Source organism: Eptatretus burgeri, chromosome 4, assembly GCF_056783735.1.
Source record: "Eptatretus burgeri isolate ZD-2024b chromosome 4, Ebu_testis_v1, whole genome shotgun sequence".
Taxonomy (NCBI): Eukaryota; Metazoa; Chordata; class Myxini; order Myxiniformes; family Myxinidae; genus Eptatretus; species Eptatretus burgeri.
This window is the reverse complement of record NC_140964.1, coordinates 119272013-119289553: the sequence shown is the minus strand read 5'-3', so window position 1 is coordinate 119289553 and position 17541 is coordinate 119272013. Positions and strand designations below refer to the sequence as shown.

Here is a 17541-nt window from a genome sequence, read left to right as displayed (position 1 = left end):
GACCGTGTTTGCCCTGGTAGGGCTGGAAAAGGGTGGTGAAGGCCTGTAACAAGATGAAGGATGATAGAAGACCAAGAGACCACAAATTTCTATCTAGTGATAGATCACTATGCCTCTGTGGCCGTGGTCACTTCACTACTGATGCCAATTACTTTCAGTGCTTGTGATTACAGAATCCACGAATATGGTATGAGACAAGAAGGCTGTCTGTCCCTCTGTTTGGTCCAGTTCCAGAGGAAGTTTTGCACCAAAGGTCATAATCTTTATATGGTAATCGTATATAGAGAAGATATACAAAGGCCAAAGGTCAAGCGTTCATAAGAGAGAGCATTACTCCATATGTTTATGAGGAAAAACTTAGTATGTTGGTGTAATATTTAAGCTTTGTAAGAGGTGCTCAGGAAGAATAAGGCCTGCAAAAGTGTGCCTGGTGTCCAACTGACTTTTGAGACCAGCTTGACAATAGGATCTGGCGAGGACAAATTGTGGCTGATAATGAAAGTCAGTTCAGGATACTATATTTTTGTATACAGATCCAAAGTCATGGAAGAATAACAGTGGGTCGAAGGTTATCATACTGAAAGCAGAAAGGTGGGGAAGAAATCAACAAAGTTCAAGCAGATTGATGAACAAATGGGAAATGAGGGTGTGGGGTGTCTGCAGGAAATAGGAGTGAATGAGGCTAGGGTTAACATGAGTATAAAAAGATAATTGATGAGGAAAGAAGATGACATGCGATGGCAGTGTACTACCACCTTGAAGCCCTGGAGGAAAGAGTGGAGTGTAGATGAGGAGTCAGCCTGGATTTTGAAATGGTTTCTCAACCAATGTAGAAGGAGTTACAAAGAAGAAAGTCCAGGAGGGGCTGGGGAGGTGCACATGGTTGAAAGAGTGGAAGAGCAAGATCACACATTGATGTAAATATTGTGATGGATCTGATTTATGGAGTAAAATGGGGGATAGATAGTTATTTCATAATATGTGTTCACGTAAGTGTGGTGTAATTCCCGTAATGATAAAACATGTTGAGCACTGCTCATAAACCCTCCTTATGTATCACTCCATTCGTATTCCCACGGTGGGCACAATGAGGGCACAGACTATCTTAATTCACAGACAACAGGGTTTGACAGTTTAGAAATCCTTGGGACACCAAAATTAAGGAGAACTTCATGCAAACAAGGAGAAATGACCCAGGGTGCGGTGCACATTTTCATATTCAGCCAATAATTGTGAGGCATGTACATCTCAAAACTTTTGATGGCACTGGGAGTTTGGAAGCCTTCCTGGCAATGTAACTGCATCACTAGACTTTAAATGGTTGGGGAGAGGACAAAAGTCTGTTTAATATGGGGGCTACATTACGGAAACCCATTGTTGATTTCCTAACTGCAGAGATGGAGCAGGCAAGCAGCTAGGTGGACTCTTTAGTTTTATGTTGCCTCAATTTTGGCCTCACTCCACCTATGCTCCGTCCATACATCCTTACTTATTCCCGCACAGGTTGCAAGCATTCTTTTTGGAACCCACACCTAGTTCCCCTACCTAAGTCAATGCTGGATGCCCACCATCTTTCCTTCATCTCACTTTTTTTTCCCATTCTCTTGCACTCTTCATTCCAAATCTCTAAAGACTGAAGACAATCACTACCTCATGGTTTCTGCTCTATCCAGAAATGATCTCTGCTAACTACTCTTGCACACCCTTAAACTCATTTTCCTTCTCACACGACTCGTATAATATGTTTGTGCAACCTTTGTCCATCTGGTACCGTGTGCTGTTCTGTTGGTCTCTCATTCTGCTGCCCTCTGAATATCAGGAACATTTGCAAATTCCCAACATATGGTTAATGCCCCAAAATCCCTATTTCCCTTCTTTCAATCCACATCCTTCCCTGCACTCCCAGGGAGACAATGAGCGGGAGAGCTGAGGTGAGGGCTTGGTGAGCTAAATGCAGTGGTGGGAGAGCTGCAAGAAAAGGTGACATAAGGGGTAGAAGTATGTATGGAAGGGTTAAGAGCAGGATGCAAGCAAGCATTTATAACAATCTGGTTCTCACTTCTGCAGCCTAAGTTCCAGCATATAATCACAAACCTCATGACCATGCCAGAAAAGTGCTGTATTAAATCACCTGCAAGAAGACAGCAAATTATACTTTAATGATGTGCAAGCCTTTTAATTAATCTATATTTTAATAAGCCATTTATTAAAGGATGTCTAGTCGTGGCTGAGGATCTTAGAGTCCTGAGTTCAAACCCCACTTGTGCCAAAATAATATCATATAGATTGACTCAGCCTGTCATCCTTTCAAAATTGTCAAAATGAGTACCATCTTGCTGGGGATAAGAAATCCGCAATTGTCTCTGACTTTGTTAAAAACCTTACCTTACCTTTTGCATATGAAAGATAAATTAGCATTGTTGAGAAAAATGCCAGGGGCATAGAAAAGGCCCCTGTATACGGTGCCAGCATGGATCGGCTCACTACACTCGCCTCTCCACACGTCATTGTAGAGATTGATGTGTTGTCATGATTTACACCAATCATTATACAAACATTAATTTTGTTCAAATTTATTTGTAATGTTGGTGATATTATATTCATTTGAAATTACATTTGTGATAGAAGAAGGTCGAAGTGGTCTAAGTGGTCAAGGGTCTAAGCTGTCTAATCTGCCTGAAGGGTGTAAGGAGTCTAAATGGTGTTCAGGTCTCAGGGGTCTAAAGGGTCTTTGGGACCTTTTGGTATTCAGGTATTTTTGGGTCTTCAGGGTGTTTTTGGGTCTTCGAGGTCTTCAGCGTCTTTTTGGGTTTTCGGGTCTTTTTGAGTCTTCGGAGTATTTTGGGTATTCGGGATCCATAGGGTCGTCTAGGCCTTCAGGGTCTTCTGGGTCTTAAGGGTCCTCGGGGTCTTCGATGGTCTTCAGAGGTCTAAGGGGTCTCAGCTGTTTAAAGGGTTGAAGGTACATTCCAATAGTACGAAAATAATAGACATATAGTCACACGGCTGGATGGACGGATGGATGGACGGACAGACGCCGAGACCAAGCTCTTTTAATATGTTGATGTGCCATGTGGCAAACCACAGAAAAGAAGGCACATTGCATAGTTTGTAGGAAATGCTAAACAATAGAAAACAAGGCACATTACAAAAATAACGTGTGCATGCTGTACTACCCTTGTGTTCTTAGGAGGACCCATGTAACACTCTCAAAAAGTTCATATAAAGGGGGCCAATTAAAACAAAAATTAATCACACACATGCACATTATCTTCAGTGTTTTCGTTTTCAAGGTACACAAAAAAAAAAAAACTTTACGCCTTCACAGGTTTGAACCGATATATATATATATATATATATATATATATATATATATATATATATATATATATATATATATATATATATATATATATATATATATATATATATGGCGCCCCTTTATATGAACTATTCTAGAGCATTACTTGGTTTCTCCTTAGAACACAAGGGTAATACAACATGCACACGAGATTCTTTGAATGTGCCTTATTGTCTATTGTCTGGCATTTCCCACAAGTATTGGAATATCCCTTCTTTTCTATTGTTTGGCATTTTCTACAAGCTATGCAATGTCCCTTCTTTTCAACAGTTGGCCACATGATACATACCATGTAAAGGGGTCTTTTCTATGTCGCTACCATTTTCACCAAGAATCCTTTTCAAATTTCAAGTCAATTGGATGAAAACTGACAATTTTAGAATTTCGGTCTGTGTTGACCTTTTTTAAAATTCTTTTTGTATACCTTGTCAAGGCTCGTATTCGAGCTAAAAATGAGAGCTTTTGGCCAATGTTGACCTCAAAATTAGTTTGTGGTAAAATTTACTGACCTGATATGCATATCCTGCTCAAATTTCAAGTCAATTGGATGAAAATTGAGGATTTCAGAAATGTGGCCAAAGTTGACCTTTTGGCTTATGTTAACCTCAAAAATAATTCATGGTTGAAATCAGTGAGGTGATTTGAAAATTCTGTTCAAATTTCAAGTCAATCGGATGAAAATTGACAATTTTAGAATTTGGCCTAAGTCGACCTTTTGGCCTACGTTGACCTCAAAAATAAATGTTGGTTGAATTCAGTGAACTGATGTGCAAATCCTGTTAAAATTTAAGTCAATTAGATGAAAATTGTGGATATTAGAAATTCGGCCTATGTTGACTTTTTGGTCTATCTTGACCTCAAAAATAATTTGAAGTTGAATTAAATGACCAAATGTGCAAATCCTCTTCAAATTTCAAGTCAATCGGAAGAAAATTGAGGATTTTATAAATATAGCCTATGTTGACCTTTTGGCCTTTGTTGACCTCAAAATAATTGGTGGTTGAATTTAATGACCTGACATGCAAATCCTGTTCATATTTCTCATCAAGCGGATGAAAATTTTGGATTTTATAAAATTGGCCTCTGTTCACTTTTGGCCTGTGTTGACCTCAAAAGAGTGACCGCTTTATCACATGGTCATGTAACATGTGTTAAAGTTTCAATTTCTTCCGCCGAATGGTTTTCGATCTTAACAAAATGCTGACACAAATGACGTACGACATACGTACGTATGCTCCTGATCGCTTGACACTGCTTCTTGCTTTGCGAGCACAGGGTAATGAGTACGTACAATTGTAGACGACTTACACGATGCATAAATAAATTGATCTACGAGTACATATCCATAAATTGTAGATAGTGCAGCCCTCCGGTGGGAACTCAGCAGAATTGCATGATATTTCTGACATTTTTGGATGATGCGTGGATTGTTGAATAAGAGCGAAAAGTCGCAAAAAAGCAAAAACGATGGCACTTTGGTGGAGTTTGTTTCATAAGCCACTAATTAGACATTTTGTTCGATGTATATTCCAAGTTTGAGCTGTATAGCCTTTGAGATATGAGTGCCAACACATTGTGGGCAAACGGACAGACGGACGGACAGACTGACAGAACCCAACGTGAATTTCGAGGGTTTTTGTAAAAAAAAACTCAGGAATGCGGGAATGGACGTTGCTGAAATTAGGAACATATTACCTCGACGTACAAGATACTGAAATTTGAACAGGATATGCATATCAGGTCACGAAAGGATTTACTTCTGAAATTCACAGCCAATTTCGTCCAGTAGAAAACGTCCCATATAAAGGGAGGGGCGCTTTGCACCTCTCTTGATTTGATCTTTTTACCTCTGCCACCGAAGGTGGACTGAGGTTATGTATTCACCTGTTTGTCTGTTTGTTTATCTGTGTGTGAAAAGGTTATCTCAAAAAGTTATGGATGGATTCGGACGAAAGCCAACAACTCATGCAGCTCTCTTGTATGTGCAAGGCGGCCAGCAGCAGGGCGAAGTGCGGCCCCATCGTGCAAGAAAGAACCAAACATCCTTGGTGGGGAGATTGTGCCATCTTGTATCCAGGGGCAAACCTGTCAGGTAGTAGCAGGCAGCGGAGGGGAGCAGCAGCTGCCGCGGCACTCTTTGGCGTCAATAATCTCAGCAAGCGCTCTTGGTGATCCTGTCATCTCGCGCTCTTCATTATCCTGTCATCAAGCACTCTTGGTGATTCTGTCATTTAGCACTCTTGGTGATCCTGTCATCTCGCACTCTTGGTGATTCTGTCATCAAGCACTCTTGGTGATCCTGTCATCTCACACTCTTGGTGATTCTGTCATCGAGCACTCTTGGTGATTCTGTCATCGAGCACTCTTGGTGATTCTGTCATCTAGCACTCTTGATGATTCTGTCATCTCGCACTCTTGGTGATCCTGTCATCGAGCACTCTTGGTGATTCTGTCATCTAGCACTCTTGATGATTCTGTCATCTAGCACTCTTGGTGATCCTGTCATCGAGCACTCTTTGTGATTCTGTCATCTAGCACTATTGGTGATCCTCTCATCTAGCACTCTTGGTGATTCTGTCATCGAGCACTCTTGGTGATTCTGTCATCGAGCACTCTTGGTGATCCTGTCATCTAGCACTCTTGGTGATCCTGTCATCGAGCACTCTTTGTGATTCTGTCATCTAGCACTCTTGGTGATTCTGTCATCTAGCACTCTTGGTGATCCTGTCATCTAGCACTCTTGGTGATCCTGTCATCAAGCACTCTTGGTGATCCTGTCATCTAGCACTCTTGGTGATCCTGTCATCGAGCACTCTTTGTGATTCTGTCATCTAGCACTCTTGGTGATCCCGTCATCTAGCACTCTTGGTGATTCTGTCATCTAGCACTCTTGGTGATTCTGTCATCTAGCACTCTTGGTGATTCTGTCATCTAGCACTCTTGGTGATCCTGTCATCAAGCACTCTTGGTGATTCTGTCATCAAGCACTCTTGGTGATTCTGTCATCAAGCACTCTTGGTGATCCCGTCATCTAGCACTCTTGGTGATTCTGTCATCTAGCACTCTTGGTGATCCTGTCATCAAGCACTCTTGGTGATCCTGTCATCTGGCACTCTTGGTGATTCTGTCATCAAGCACTCTTGGTGATCCTGTCATCGAGCACTCTTTGTGATTCTGTCATCAAGCACTCTTGGTGATTCTGTCATCAAGCACTCTTGGTGATCCTGTCATCTGGCACTCTTGGTGATTCTGTCATCAAGCACTCTTGGTGATCCTGTCATCTGGCACTCTTGGTGATTCTGTCATCAAGCACTCTTGGTGATTCTGTCATCAAGCACTCTTGGTGATCCTGTCATCTGGCACTCTTGGTGATTCTGTCATCAAGCACTCTTGGTGATTCTGTCATCAAGCACTCTTGATGATTCTGTCATCTAGCACTCTTGGTGATTCTGTCATCAAGCACTCTTGATGATTCTGTCATCTAGCACTCTTGATGATTCTGTCATCAAGCACTCTTGGTGATTCTGTCATCAAGCACTCTTGGTGATCCTGTCATCTAGCACTCTTGGTGATCCTGTCATCAAGCACTCTTGGTGATTCTGTCATCAAGCACTCTTGGTGATCCTGTCATCTGGCACTCTTGGTGATCCTGTCATCTAGCACTCTTGATGATCCTGTCATCTTGCACTCTTGATGATCCTGTCATCTAGCACTCTTGATGATCCTGTCATCTTGCACTCTTGATGATCCTGTCAGCTGGCACTCTAGGCGACCCATTTAGTGAGTGCTCTTGGTGATCCTGTCAGCTTGCCCTCTTGGCGACCCAGTGAGTGAGTGTTCTTGGCTATACCGTCAATGAGTGCTCTCGGCGATCCCATCAACGAGTGCTCTTGGCGATCCCATCAACGAGTGCTCTTGGCGATCCCATCAACGAGTGCTCTTGGCGATCCCATCAACGAGTGCTCTTGGCGATCCCATCAACGAGTGCTCTCGGCGATCCCATCAACGAGTGCTCTTGGCGATCACATCAACGAGTGCTCTTGGCGATCCCATCAACGAGTGCTCTCGGCAAAATAAATTGATTCGATTTTGGTGAATATCCGCATCTGGATCCAGATGTTGGAATTTTTAACTGTTTGAGAGCTGAATTTTCCAGTATGCAACACGAAAATATGGTATCTTTTCATGCAAACTGAATAAAACGTCTGTATTGTTTATAAGGAAACCAGAGCAGACAACCAGAGGAACAAACAGTTAAATAGGAACAAACAATACAGCTTGTTGAACAATAATGTGGGCCACGATCATCGCCAACAGCACTCAAACAGTTAAAGTGATTCTTCACCATTGAGAGATAAGGGCAAAAACGATACACATCACAATATCTTTAAAAATTGTGGACAGGTTATGGTAAAACGAGGTGGATGAATTGGGAAGGTGACAATATATTTTGGTTCAATTCCGGATCCAGATCCGGCCTATCAGTGGGATACAAAACGTAAACTGTTCAGCCAGGTGGAGGTGTGTACTCTACATCTTTTCCCTTTTTTATACATTTTGTACATGTGTGAGATTCAACATTATTCTGAATTAACAACGAGTGTGCATGTTTCAGTAAATTTATTTTAATTTCAAAAACATTACTTGGTCACACGGTTCAATGTCTTCGACTCCTTCATGTTGTGGTCATTATAAAATACCTGGCTGCGGTAGTAGTTGCATGTGCCTGAATAAGCCGAGTGCCAGAAAGTGTAGTTTTGTTTTCACCAGTTTTTGTGGTGATCCAGTCAAAGAAAGCCATATGTGTCACAAATGTTCTGAGATTGTTCACACAATGTGAGAGAAGAGGTAACCATTTAAATCGATGATCTGATGTGTAAAATGCTTGGACATTGCAATGTGAAATCAATGGTTTGTGCAAGCAATATTGCGATCGCAATTATGACAAAATTGATGACAAGTCCCTCTGAATTTAAAACAAAGCCCACCTGTGCCTCACTGAGTTGCAGCTGGGCAGCAGCTGAGGCCACACTGTCTTCCAGTGAAGATAGCTCCATGTCAGGTGTGTGGCCCTGGACAGAGCGAGCTCTCAGTTCCAGCTCGTTCAGCTCCTCTTCGAGTGCAAACACTCGACCTGCTCCCATATACACCTGTGAAAGGTGGGCAGCACTGGAGTGATATAGAAAATGACAATTCTTTTTAAGGGTTGTGGCTTTTTGGGTATTTTCTTCAAATATGATGTTTTAAGATTTGGCCATTCTTTTGTGATGTGGAAATTGTACTCGCCATAAACTTTAAAGACATCTCATAATGCTCCTTCTTTTTGGTGACATCATCATATTGATTACTCCTGGTTTGTAGCCCGTGGCTGGTGATTCGGATTTATTTGGTTTAGTCTTGAAATTTGTGCTTGTTTTGTTTGTGGAAGTGTAGTGGAAAAGTGAAATTGAGATTTGGATTATCATTTTCGTGTGAAAGTGGTTATTCGAGTTAGTTTCTGAAACAACACCTATTTGAGGCCTATTGTTGTGAGTTTGTGCAAGTATGGTTGTTATTGGGGTGTTTATTTTGCTGCTGTTTTGTCAGGTGAAGTTTCAATTCATTTGCAGTTCTGGAGGTACATTATTGAAGATTGGGCTTGAAGGACAGTTGGAGTCACTTGCCAAAACGGCATGCGTAAGGACAAGTCAGATAAAGAAGACGGTTGTCCGCATAGCAATATGTGTTGGTTGTTCATGAAGAGGGAGTTGACTGAGAAGGGTCAAAATGGTGTGGAGGGTCTGCTAGCTGGCAGCAGCATGGACAGGGTGGTGGAAAACAGTGTCGAGCGAGTGCTGGCATGCAATGGTTTGGAGGAGGTGTGGACAGGCAGTGGTGTTGAGGAAGTGCAGGTATGGGTGAAAGACAGTGGAATACAGAACTAGGAAGCTGCAAGGTGTACAGATGTCACAGAAAGGAAAATCAGAGGCAACTGTAGTAATCTGAGTAACAGTGTTATATCAATATACAATAAAGTGATGATATTAGTCATGAAATGGGTGAAAATTTCTTTGATTCAAACAGGTACAATAAGAGTTGTAGGGTACTTCTCTTATGCTGCCGCAAGGCACGTGCAGTGGTGGAAAAGCATGAGGAAAGGAAGCTCTAAGAGGACATGAGAAGGATATGTATGATAAAAGGGAAGAGTAATGGGGTTGGAGGATCTTAATTTGGCTGGTAGAGATTCTGTCGAGATAACAGAGGAGGAATCGGGCAAAAAAATAGTTTCTAGATTAAATCCAGGAATGTGATTTAAACAATTCTGTCGATTATCCAACAAGATATAGGGCAGTGTTAGAGCTGTTTAGGGTAATGATCTGGGGTTCAGAAGAGAGGGGGGAAATAGGTGAACATTTTTGGATATACAAAGTCGAGGCTCATGGAAGAGCTGGAACACAGACACAACAGACCAAAGTGGAAAGCAGGGAAACATTAATTGCAGGGCAGAGAGACAATGGAGAGACACTTGGAGGAAAAATTGGTGAGGGGAAGAATGAGAAAGCAAGTGGAAGGTGGAGGACATCGGTTGTGATCAAGTGAGATGGAAGCTGCAACATAGCAAGAAGGGAGCTGAAAGAAAAGGAAGAGAAAACCAGGGATGAAACAGCAATGAAACAAAAACCAGAAAGGTAGGATGAGGGAGAGGAGAGAAAACGTTAACTTAGAAAGGAAGGTGTGAGCTTTGGGAGGTTTATGGAGGGGAGAGAACATCATGTGTGTGGATAGAGGATGACACGAGGACCTGGGAAACTGCCATCTTGAAGCACTTAAGAGAAGAATGGGAATTCATATATTGAGGAAATAGTTTCCACAACTGAGTGGAGGTTGGATTTTTGGAGTCTCAACAGTAGAGGGTTAACGGCAGAACATTTGCACTGGAGAACCCCAACGGCAGTGGGAGAGTGATGGGCAGAGCACAAAAATAGCAGAGGGTGCACAACCAAAAGGAGGTAAGAGAAGACAAAGAGACCACCGTCCTGTCTGTGATATGGGATTAACTGCCCCAGAGATTCAGCTTCACCGCAGGAGATTTCAATAATTTGAGGGCCTTGGTCTTCATGCCTTCATGAAGTGAAAGAAGTGAGCAAGGGCGCCAGCCAAAAAATGGAAACAGTACCCCAATCGAGCTGTTGCTGAAGACCTTGGAGGTTGACGGAAGTTTAAATTTGCCATGCATCACTTGGCACGATGGAGGTTGCCCAGTCGATGGCTGGCTTTGGAACCTAACTCTGACATGTAGTTTGCCCAAGATATATTGTGGCTGATGACAGGCCAAAAAGTTTGAGGAATTGAATCTCTTCAAGTGGTTTGCGAAGGAAGTAAAACAGGAGGGTTTGCCACATGGTTATATGGGAGAGAGAGAGAGTGTGATTGTGACATTTGCCAGAATTGAAACTCATATTCCAATTGGTGGATCAGCTCCGAATACTATCAAGTTCTGCATCGAGAGAAGAGACAATAGAGGAATCTACCTGCCAATCTTAAGGATGAGGAATGCTGTGACAGATTGTGGAGTCATCAACAAAAAGATAAAGAGGGTTTTAGAGAGAATCAGAAAGATCAGTGATGAAGATGAAGAAAGAACGAGGTCCAACACGTTGCCATGGGGGCACTCCAGCCTCAACAGGTAGAGGAGATGAGAGGATCCTGTGGAGAGACATGCACTGACTGAGAGTGGATGAAGTGAGCAAGCCATGAGGGGATGTGGCCTTGGATTCCGGCGGTTGAGAGTTTTGAGAGCAAGGAAGACGGGGTGCCAGACCTGTCAAATGCTCAAGGCATATGCAAAGAGATGGGCCATGATCTCATATATTAAATTCAGAGCATCTGCCGATTGCTGGCACAGCAGCATCAGCAGCAGCAGCATGTACAGCATAGAGTGACCACGTCAGAAATCAAACTGATTGTCTGGGATACGGCTGTTGGAGAAAATGAAGCATTTAATGTCAACTGTGATGATCAACTACATGACCTTGCTTATAAATGGAAGTAAGCAAATAGCAATGGAGTTAAGAGGATCTGTTTTTGTTCCATTTTTGTCATACAGTAACATCAGTTAGTTTATTTTCACATGGAGAGAAGGTGACCCATGGTAAATGATCATAGATTGAACAGGCAGAAACAGGATTCACTATAATGGCAGAGAAGGTTGGGGAAGAAGAGACCAGAACATTTGCTATGAGTTTGACTTTGGGATAGCAGAAAAAGAGGATGGGATTTTCACGTGGAAGATATTGAAGGGATGAGGAGTTGGTGCTGTAGATTGGGCCAGGACAACAGGAGGCAATCTGCCTTCAAGGTCTGGGCAACATTTAAAGAACAAATGCAAAGAGTAAAGCCATAGATTCCAGTTGCGAGCAAAGTTATTGACAGTAAGAGACCAAGTTAGTTGAGGAGTAAGCTTAACAATAGTACCAAGGAAAAGTATAATGCATAGTTGAGGTAAATCAATTGGTGTGGAAGAAGATTGGAATAACGAGAAGAGTAAGCTGAGGCTGTTTAAGAACTGAGGCTATTTAAGAATTTGGGGGGTCCGGGTGCTTTGGGGAATCCTGAGGAGTTGTGGAGAACCTTCAAGACCACCGTCCTTGATGTTGCCGGTGGTGTCTTGGAACTGACCAGAGGGCGAAGAAGAATTTTGTCTCTCACGGGACACTGGATACCATTGACCAGAGTTGCAGGGCCAGGCTTGATGGCAGAGCTGAACTGTTCAGGGAGTTGAGGCACAAAAGTGTATGTGCGCTGAGGGTAGACAAGGAGGCCTCTGTGTGAGGAATCTGTGAGGGGGTAGAGCATCACCTGTGGTCAAGAGATTCTCGTCTTGCTTACAGGGGAATTCATGCATTGCGTTCCTCCAAGCCCATCCCTCGGTGTACTGCAATTCGAGCAGAGGGTGGTGGGCTCTTGACAGAAGAGAATGAGGTAAAGCACCGCTGGACCGGTAACTTTGAGTGGCTGTACCAGGCTGATCCACCAGTTGTCGAGTTGGATGTCAGGGATATCATTATCTCAATTACTGATCTTCCAATCAACAGTGATCCACCTTTGTTTGTGGAAACACAGGCTGCGGTGGACCAGTTGAAATGGGAGTAAAGCTCCTTGGATCTGTGGCATCCATGCTGAACTTCTCAAGGCTAGTGGAAATGCTGCACTCATGAAGTTGCATGAAGTCTGTGCTCTGCCTGGAACACAGGCATCATCGCAACTGACTGGAAGAGGGGCCTTGTTGTCCCTCTCTGGAAAAGGAACGATGATCTCCAGGACTGCAACAACTACTGAAGGGTGACGCTGATCTCAGTGCCAGGCGAGGTCTTTACTCAGATCATTATTAATCAGGTTCGACACCATCTGCTTGAGCACCAGCGTCCAGAGCAGTCAGGCTTTACACCAAAGAGGTCAACGATTAACCGTATCCTTGCTCTTCCAGTCCTCGCCGAACGCAGACGAGAGTTTCGGCAGGTGCTGCTTGCAGCCGATGTTGATCTTAGCAAAGCATTGGATTCATTGAATCGGGATGTCCTCTGGAGGATTCTTGGTCTTCGTATGGTACCACCGAAACTGATCGATCTGATGTCTGAACTATATATACTCTGGTACTGAGAGTGTTGTGAGATGTGGTGAGACCATCTCTAACTTATTTTCAGTTGTTACTGGAGTTGGTCAGGGGTGTGTACTGGCCCCCACACTTTTCACTGCTTGCATGGACTGGATTCTGGGGAGGATGTCAGAGATATCAATCTGCGGTGCATCGTTTGGGAATGTCAATATCTCTGACCTTGATTTCACAGATAATTCATTCATCTTTGCAGAGACTTTGTATATCCTTTTGGGGGCCGTCGAGGTGCTGAATGAAGAGTCAGAGCTCCTGGGATTATGGGTTTCCTGGGTCAAAACCAATATCCTGGCTTTCAATGACATATTGGATGCTGCTATCTTGTCTGTTCCTGTTTGTCGTGAAGATGTTGAGGTCATGGAGAGATTCACTTACCTTGGCAGTGATATTCATGTCTCTGCTGGCTGTGAGCCAGAGGTCAACAGATGTCTGTTTCGGGCCTGGGGAGTCATGGGTTCACTGGATCATGGGGTGTGGTGCTGCTGGTACCTGTATGGAAGGATGAAAGTCTGAGTCTTCAGGTCATTGGTGCTTCCAGTCTTGCTCTACGGATGTGAGATGTGGACTCTCACCAGGGATCTGAGATGGAGACTTCATTTCTTTGGTACCAGGTCCCTTCGGAGAATCCTTGGCTATTGCTGGTCGGACTTTGTGTCCATTGAGCGGTTGCTGAGACAGACTCAAATGACATTTGTTATCTGCAAAGTCCATGAGCATCAGCTGCGGCTGTATGGACATGTGGCTCGTTTTCCTGATGCTGATCCTGCTCATCAGATTCTCTTAGTTCAGGAGCTTCGTGAGTGGAGGAGGCCAATGGGTGGACCACGTGCCTCATGGTTGCAGCAGGTTGATCAGCATCTCAAGGTGATGGGGTTGGGCCAGGCGTCTTCCTGGGGGATGGCCAGACCGAGGCCCCTGGAGTACCGGCAGAAAGTTGACGCAGCGACGAGCTGCTCCGGTGCATGCTCCCATACCTGACCTGACCTGATTTATGAAACTTACGAGACAAGCAAAAAGGATATGGATATGGCAAGGAATTTAAAAAGATTATAGCAAGGCCTTCTTCAGTCCATAATTGGAAAAAGCAGTTTAAGACAGGTGCCGACTTATTGAAGGAAAACATAGGAAGATTGGTTATTGACGAAAGTGAAATGGCAGGATTATTACATCGCAATTTTGCTTCCTCATTCACATAAGAGTGAATAAAAGATGCACCAACAATTGAGAGGATCTGCAGTATCTTGGAAGTGAGGAAGGACTGTTAGATGGCTTTTAGGTGTGATGGGAAGAAGTAAGGAGAAGATGACTCCAGGGCTAAACAATATGCATCGGAGGATGTTAATTGGGAGTTAGCAGAGCAGATAAATTATATCTTATCCAATTTCTTCAAAAACCCACTGGAGTCAGGATAGAAGCCAGAGAGTTGGAGAGTCGCAAATTAGAAACCATTATTTCAGAAGGGACCCAGGCGAGCATTCAAAAACAGTCCTATTAGCCTAACTTTGGGAGTGGGGAAGATTTTGGTGACATTTATTCGGAATCAGATGTGGAACCGTTTTGAATGATTTAAATTCACCAGCAGAGAACCCGTACTTTGGGACGGATAATTCATCTAAGAATTATGGATGGGTCAATTTTCGCAGAAATGGCGTATGACTTGTAATAAGCACTCCAACCGGGAGCGGTGCTCTGCCATACGTATTTACATTGAGAGAATTGGGGTCCACCCCCCACCCTGAACACATGGGACAATTAATTATTTTTTAACTGCCGAAAACCTTGCCGTACACACCCTGAGTGCAACCATCAGTTTCAACTCATTCAATCCAGCGGTTCAGAAGTGGATAGAAGTCAAACACACAAACAAACACAGATGCTTCTCCTCGAATTATAGTATCTGCTAAAATGGATGAGGTGTGTGTGTGTGTGTGTGTGTGTGTGTGTGTGTGTGTGTGTGTGTGTGTGTGTGTGTGTGTGTGTGTGTGTGTGTGTGTGTGAGTGAGGCATGTTTTTTTGTGGAGTTATACTTGAGCTTTCTGATGTGGAGTGTGATACACAAAAATGATCGTCATGATCTCCTGAGTTGATTAGGCTAATTAATGCCAAAGAACCCAGAACAATTCCCACTTTTTAAACGCACACCATGTTAAGGTGTATCGAGCAGCTCAATAGGCCCTTCCATGGCATGGCATTCTAATTTTAAAAGAAATAACAAAAATAATGATAACATTGTAACACAGCAGATATTAATTCATACTAATAATATTAACAACAATAGTAACAGTAGTATCATTTGGCAATAATAATAACGAACATATAATCCCCACCCGGGCCCAAGCATATCTGGGCTTGGTGGAAAGGCAAGCTAATGCGCTCAAGCAGTACAGCAGGCACCAATGCTTCAAGGCCATGAAGATCAATGAAAATTTGGTCCAATAGACCAATGAGCCCACGAGTAATTGAAATTAGCCAGCATCAGTTTTCTAAAAGGAGATCGTTTCTGTGTTAGACATACAATTTGTGTTACACACCTTTACCATTAAACATTTAACAGCCCTTCCTGAAATGGAATTTTTTCAATCCCCTAAAAAAAAATACCCATACTGTGATTGTTATCCTTTTTGTCATGTGCCTCTCCCATCCTTGCCCTCCCCTCAATATTTGCTTGCCCCTGCCCACTGAGTGGATGTCATGTTGAATTGGGTTTTTGGTGTGGGTGGGATTTGTGTCATGGAGATTGATAGTCCTTGTTGATCTGGTGATTGGGTTGCGGTTGGGGGTGGGGGGGGGGGTAGATGTAACAAAGGCACAGGGGCTTTCAGCCTCTGCCTGTGTCAAGATTCCTTTGCATTTCCATATATAATGTTTGAAAATATATATGTTCCAAATTTTCTATAAAGAGTTTACAAATGGATTCTAAAGGGGTCAAAATGTCTTACTTGTATCATATATAATGCCCACTGTCTTCTAATTCCCTGAGGACATGAATGATGTCCATTAAAGTCTTGGTCTCATTTGTGATTTCTGTCCAAGCTTCTCCACAAGACATCAAAAAGCTCTATGATCTTTAAAGAAAAGGTTATGTCTGGCTTTATACTCTCAGCTTAAGCTTAAAGTTTAATTAAAAAAAAATTAAAAAAAAAAGACTTCTCGAACCTTGGACAGCCAAAGCAGGAGTCCGACAAACTTTGTATCACGTGTATTTCAAATTGCCCAACTTCAAACAAGTTTGTTGCCAACGATGTCAACAGCCTGCATTTCCTGAACAATTTCATTCTGACCCAAAATTAATGATGGCAGTTTGTGAGAGTTTCACCTGCTAATTGGATGTGAGTTTCTTTGGAGTAACCTAGAATCACATGGATAGCAAATTGGTATGAAATGGACAGCAAAGAAAAATTGAAACTCAAGCAATGTGCAGGTTATGCATTTTCAACATCAAATAATGTGAACATGCACAAGAGCAACAAATTTTTTTTTCAAGCACACCAAAATTGCAGTGGGCATTACAGTCATGGAGCATTGAGATGCAAAAGCTTCCCAAAGCATGGAAAAGAAACCCCACAAATCAACAAAGCTTTGGCTAATACTGCCACGGGCACATTAGCCGGTTGCAAAGGCTTAAACGGAGTCACAATTCTTTGGAGGTATTGACGAAACCACTTGTTCCTTACATTTTCCTCGAGTACAGCAAGCCATCCATCTGTGGCCCACGCTTCATCAGCGGACAGTATGGAACGGTCTCTTGCACCAGCATTATCCTCTATGACAGACATTGTGGTTCTTGCTTCTTCACTTGTCTCATTTTCTGCATTCCTGCTATTTCCGGCTGGGCAACCTTCTTGCCTGGAAATGGGCCCAGCAATGGCCATGGCCATCTCAGCAGAGTGTATGAGGCGCAGGGCTTTACCGGTGATGCTGCTCAATGATGTGGCGGAAAATCGCTAATGGGATGTCCACCAATCCACCAGGCCAGCAGTAAGTAAAGGAATATGGAAACATAATCAGAGAGGCACCCGGATGACAGGACAAAAAATATTTAAAAAAAATACACTGCCACATGTGGGAAATGTACAAACCACAGTAACCTTTATCATCGTGAGATTAATGATGTTCTCATAGGCAGCTACAAGCAAGTCACAGTCAATCAATATACTATAAAGACCAAGAAAAGTATACTTCCAGACATGGTGAACAACACTAATTATGGCATCTCAAAATAACAAAAAACAAGTAAAATCAAAATGAACTTTCTCTTCGGTCTCGTATGAGCCTTGTTCTACCATCCTTTATTTCCGACCCACTTTAGTGGTTCAATGATGAATGGTAGGCCTGTATTATTTCTTCCCCAAACTAAGAATTGTATTTACTTTGTGTATTTAAATGAAAATTATTTTGAAATTGTGTAACTGGAGGTTGTGCATGTATAAACTCAGACTTGGATTCAAGGAAAAGAGTCAAGGAAGCAATGTCTTACGTATCCGAATGGTGTTTATAGTGGTGAGTGTGATCCAAACTGGCCACCAGA

At 42.8% G+C, this 17541-nt stretch overlaps 1 protein-coding gene across 2 annotated transcripts in view; it reads right to left on the bottom strand.

Annotated features, from left to right (window-relative positions):
• Nucleotides 1-17541, bottom strand: part of LOC147028976 (uncharacterized) — a 163636-nt gene that overhangs the window by 15289 nt on the left and 130806 nt on the right. The window contains exons 10-12 of one of the 2 annotated variants that reach the window (XR_015057788.1): nt 16688-16957; nt 8350-8511; nt 756-865 (exon numbers count right to left, since the gene is read on the bottom strand). Coding sequence is in view for 1 of the 2 variants with exons in the window: in XM_085879871.1 (XP_085735997.1) it covers nt 8350-8511; nt 16688-16957 (432 nt within the window). In the remaining variant the exon portion in view is untranslated. The remainder of the gene's footprint in view (nt 1-755; nt 866-8349; nt 8512-16687; nt 16958-17541) is intronic. The other variant, XM_085879871.1, reaches the window with a different exon arrangement.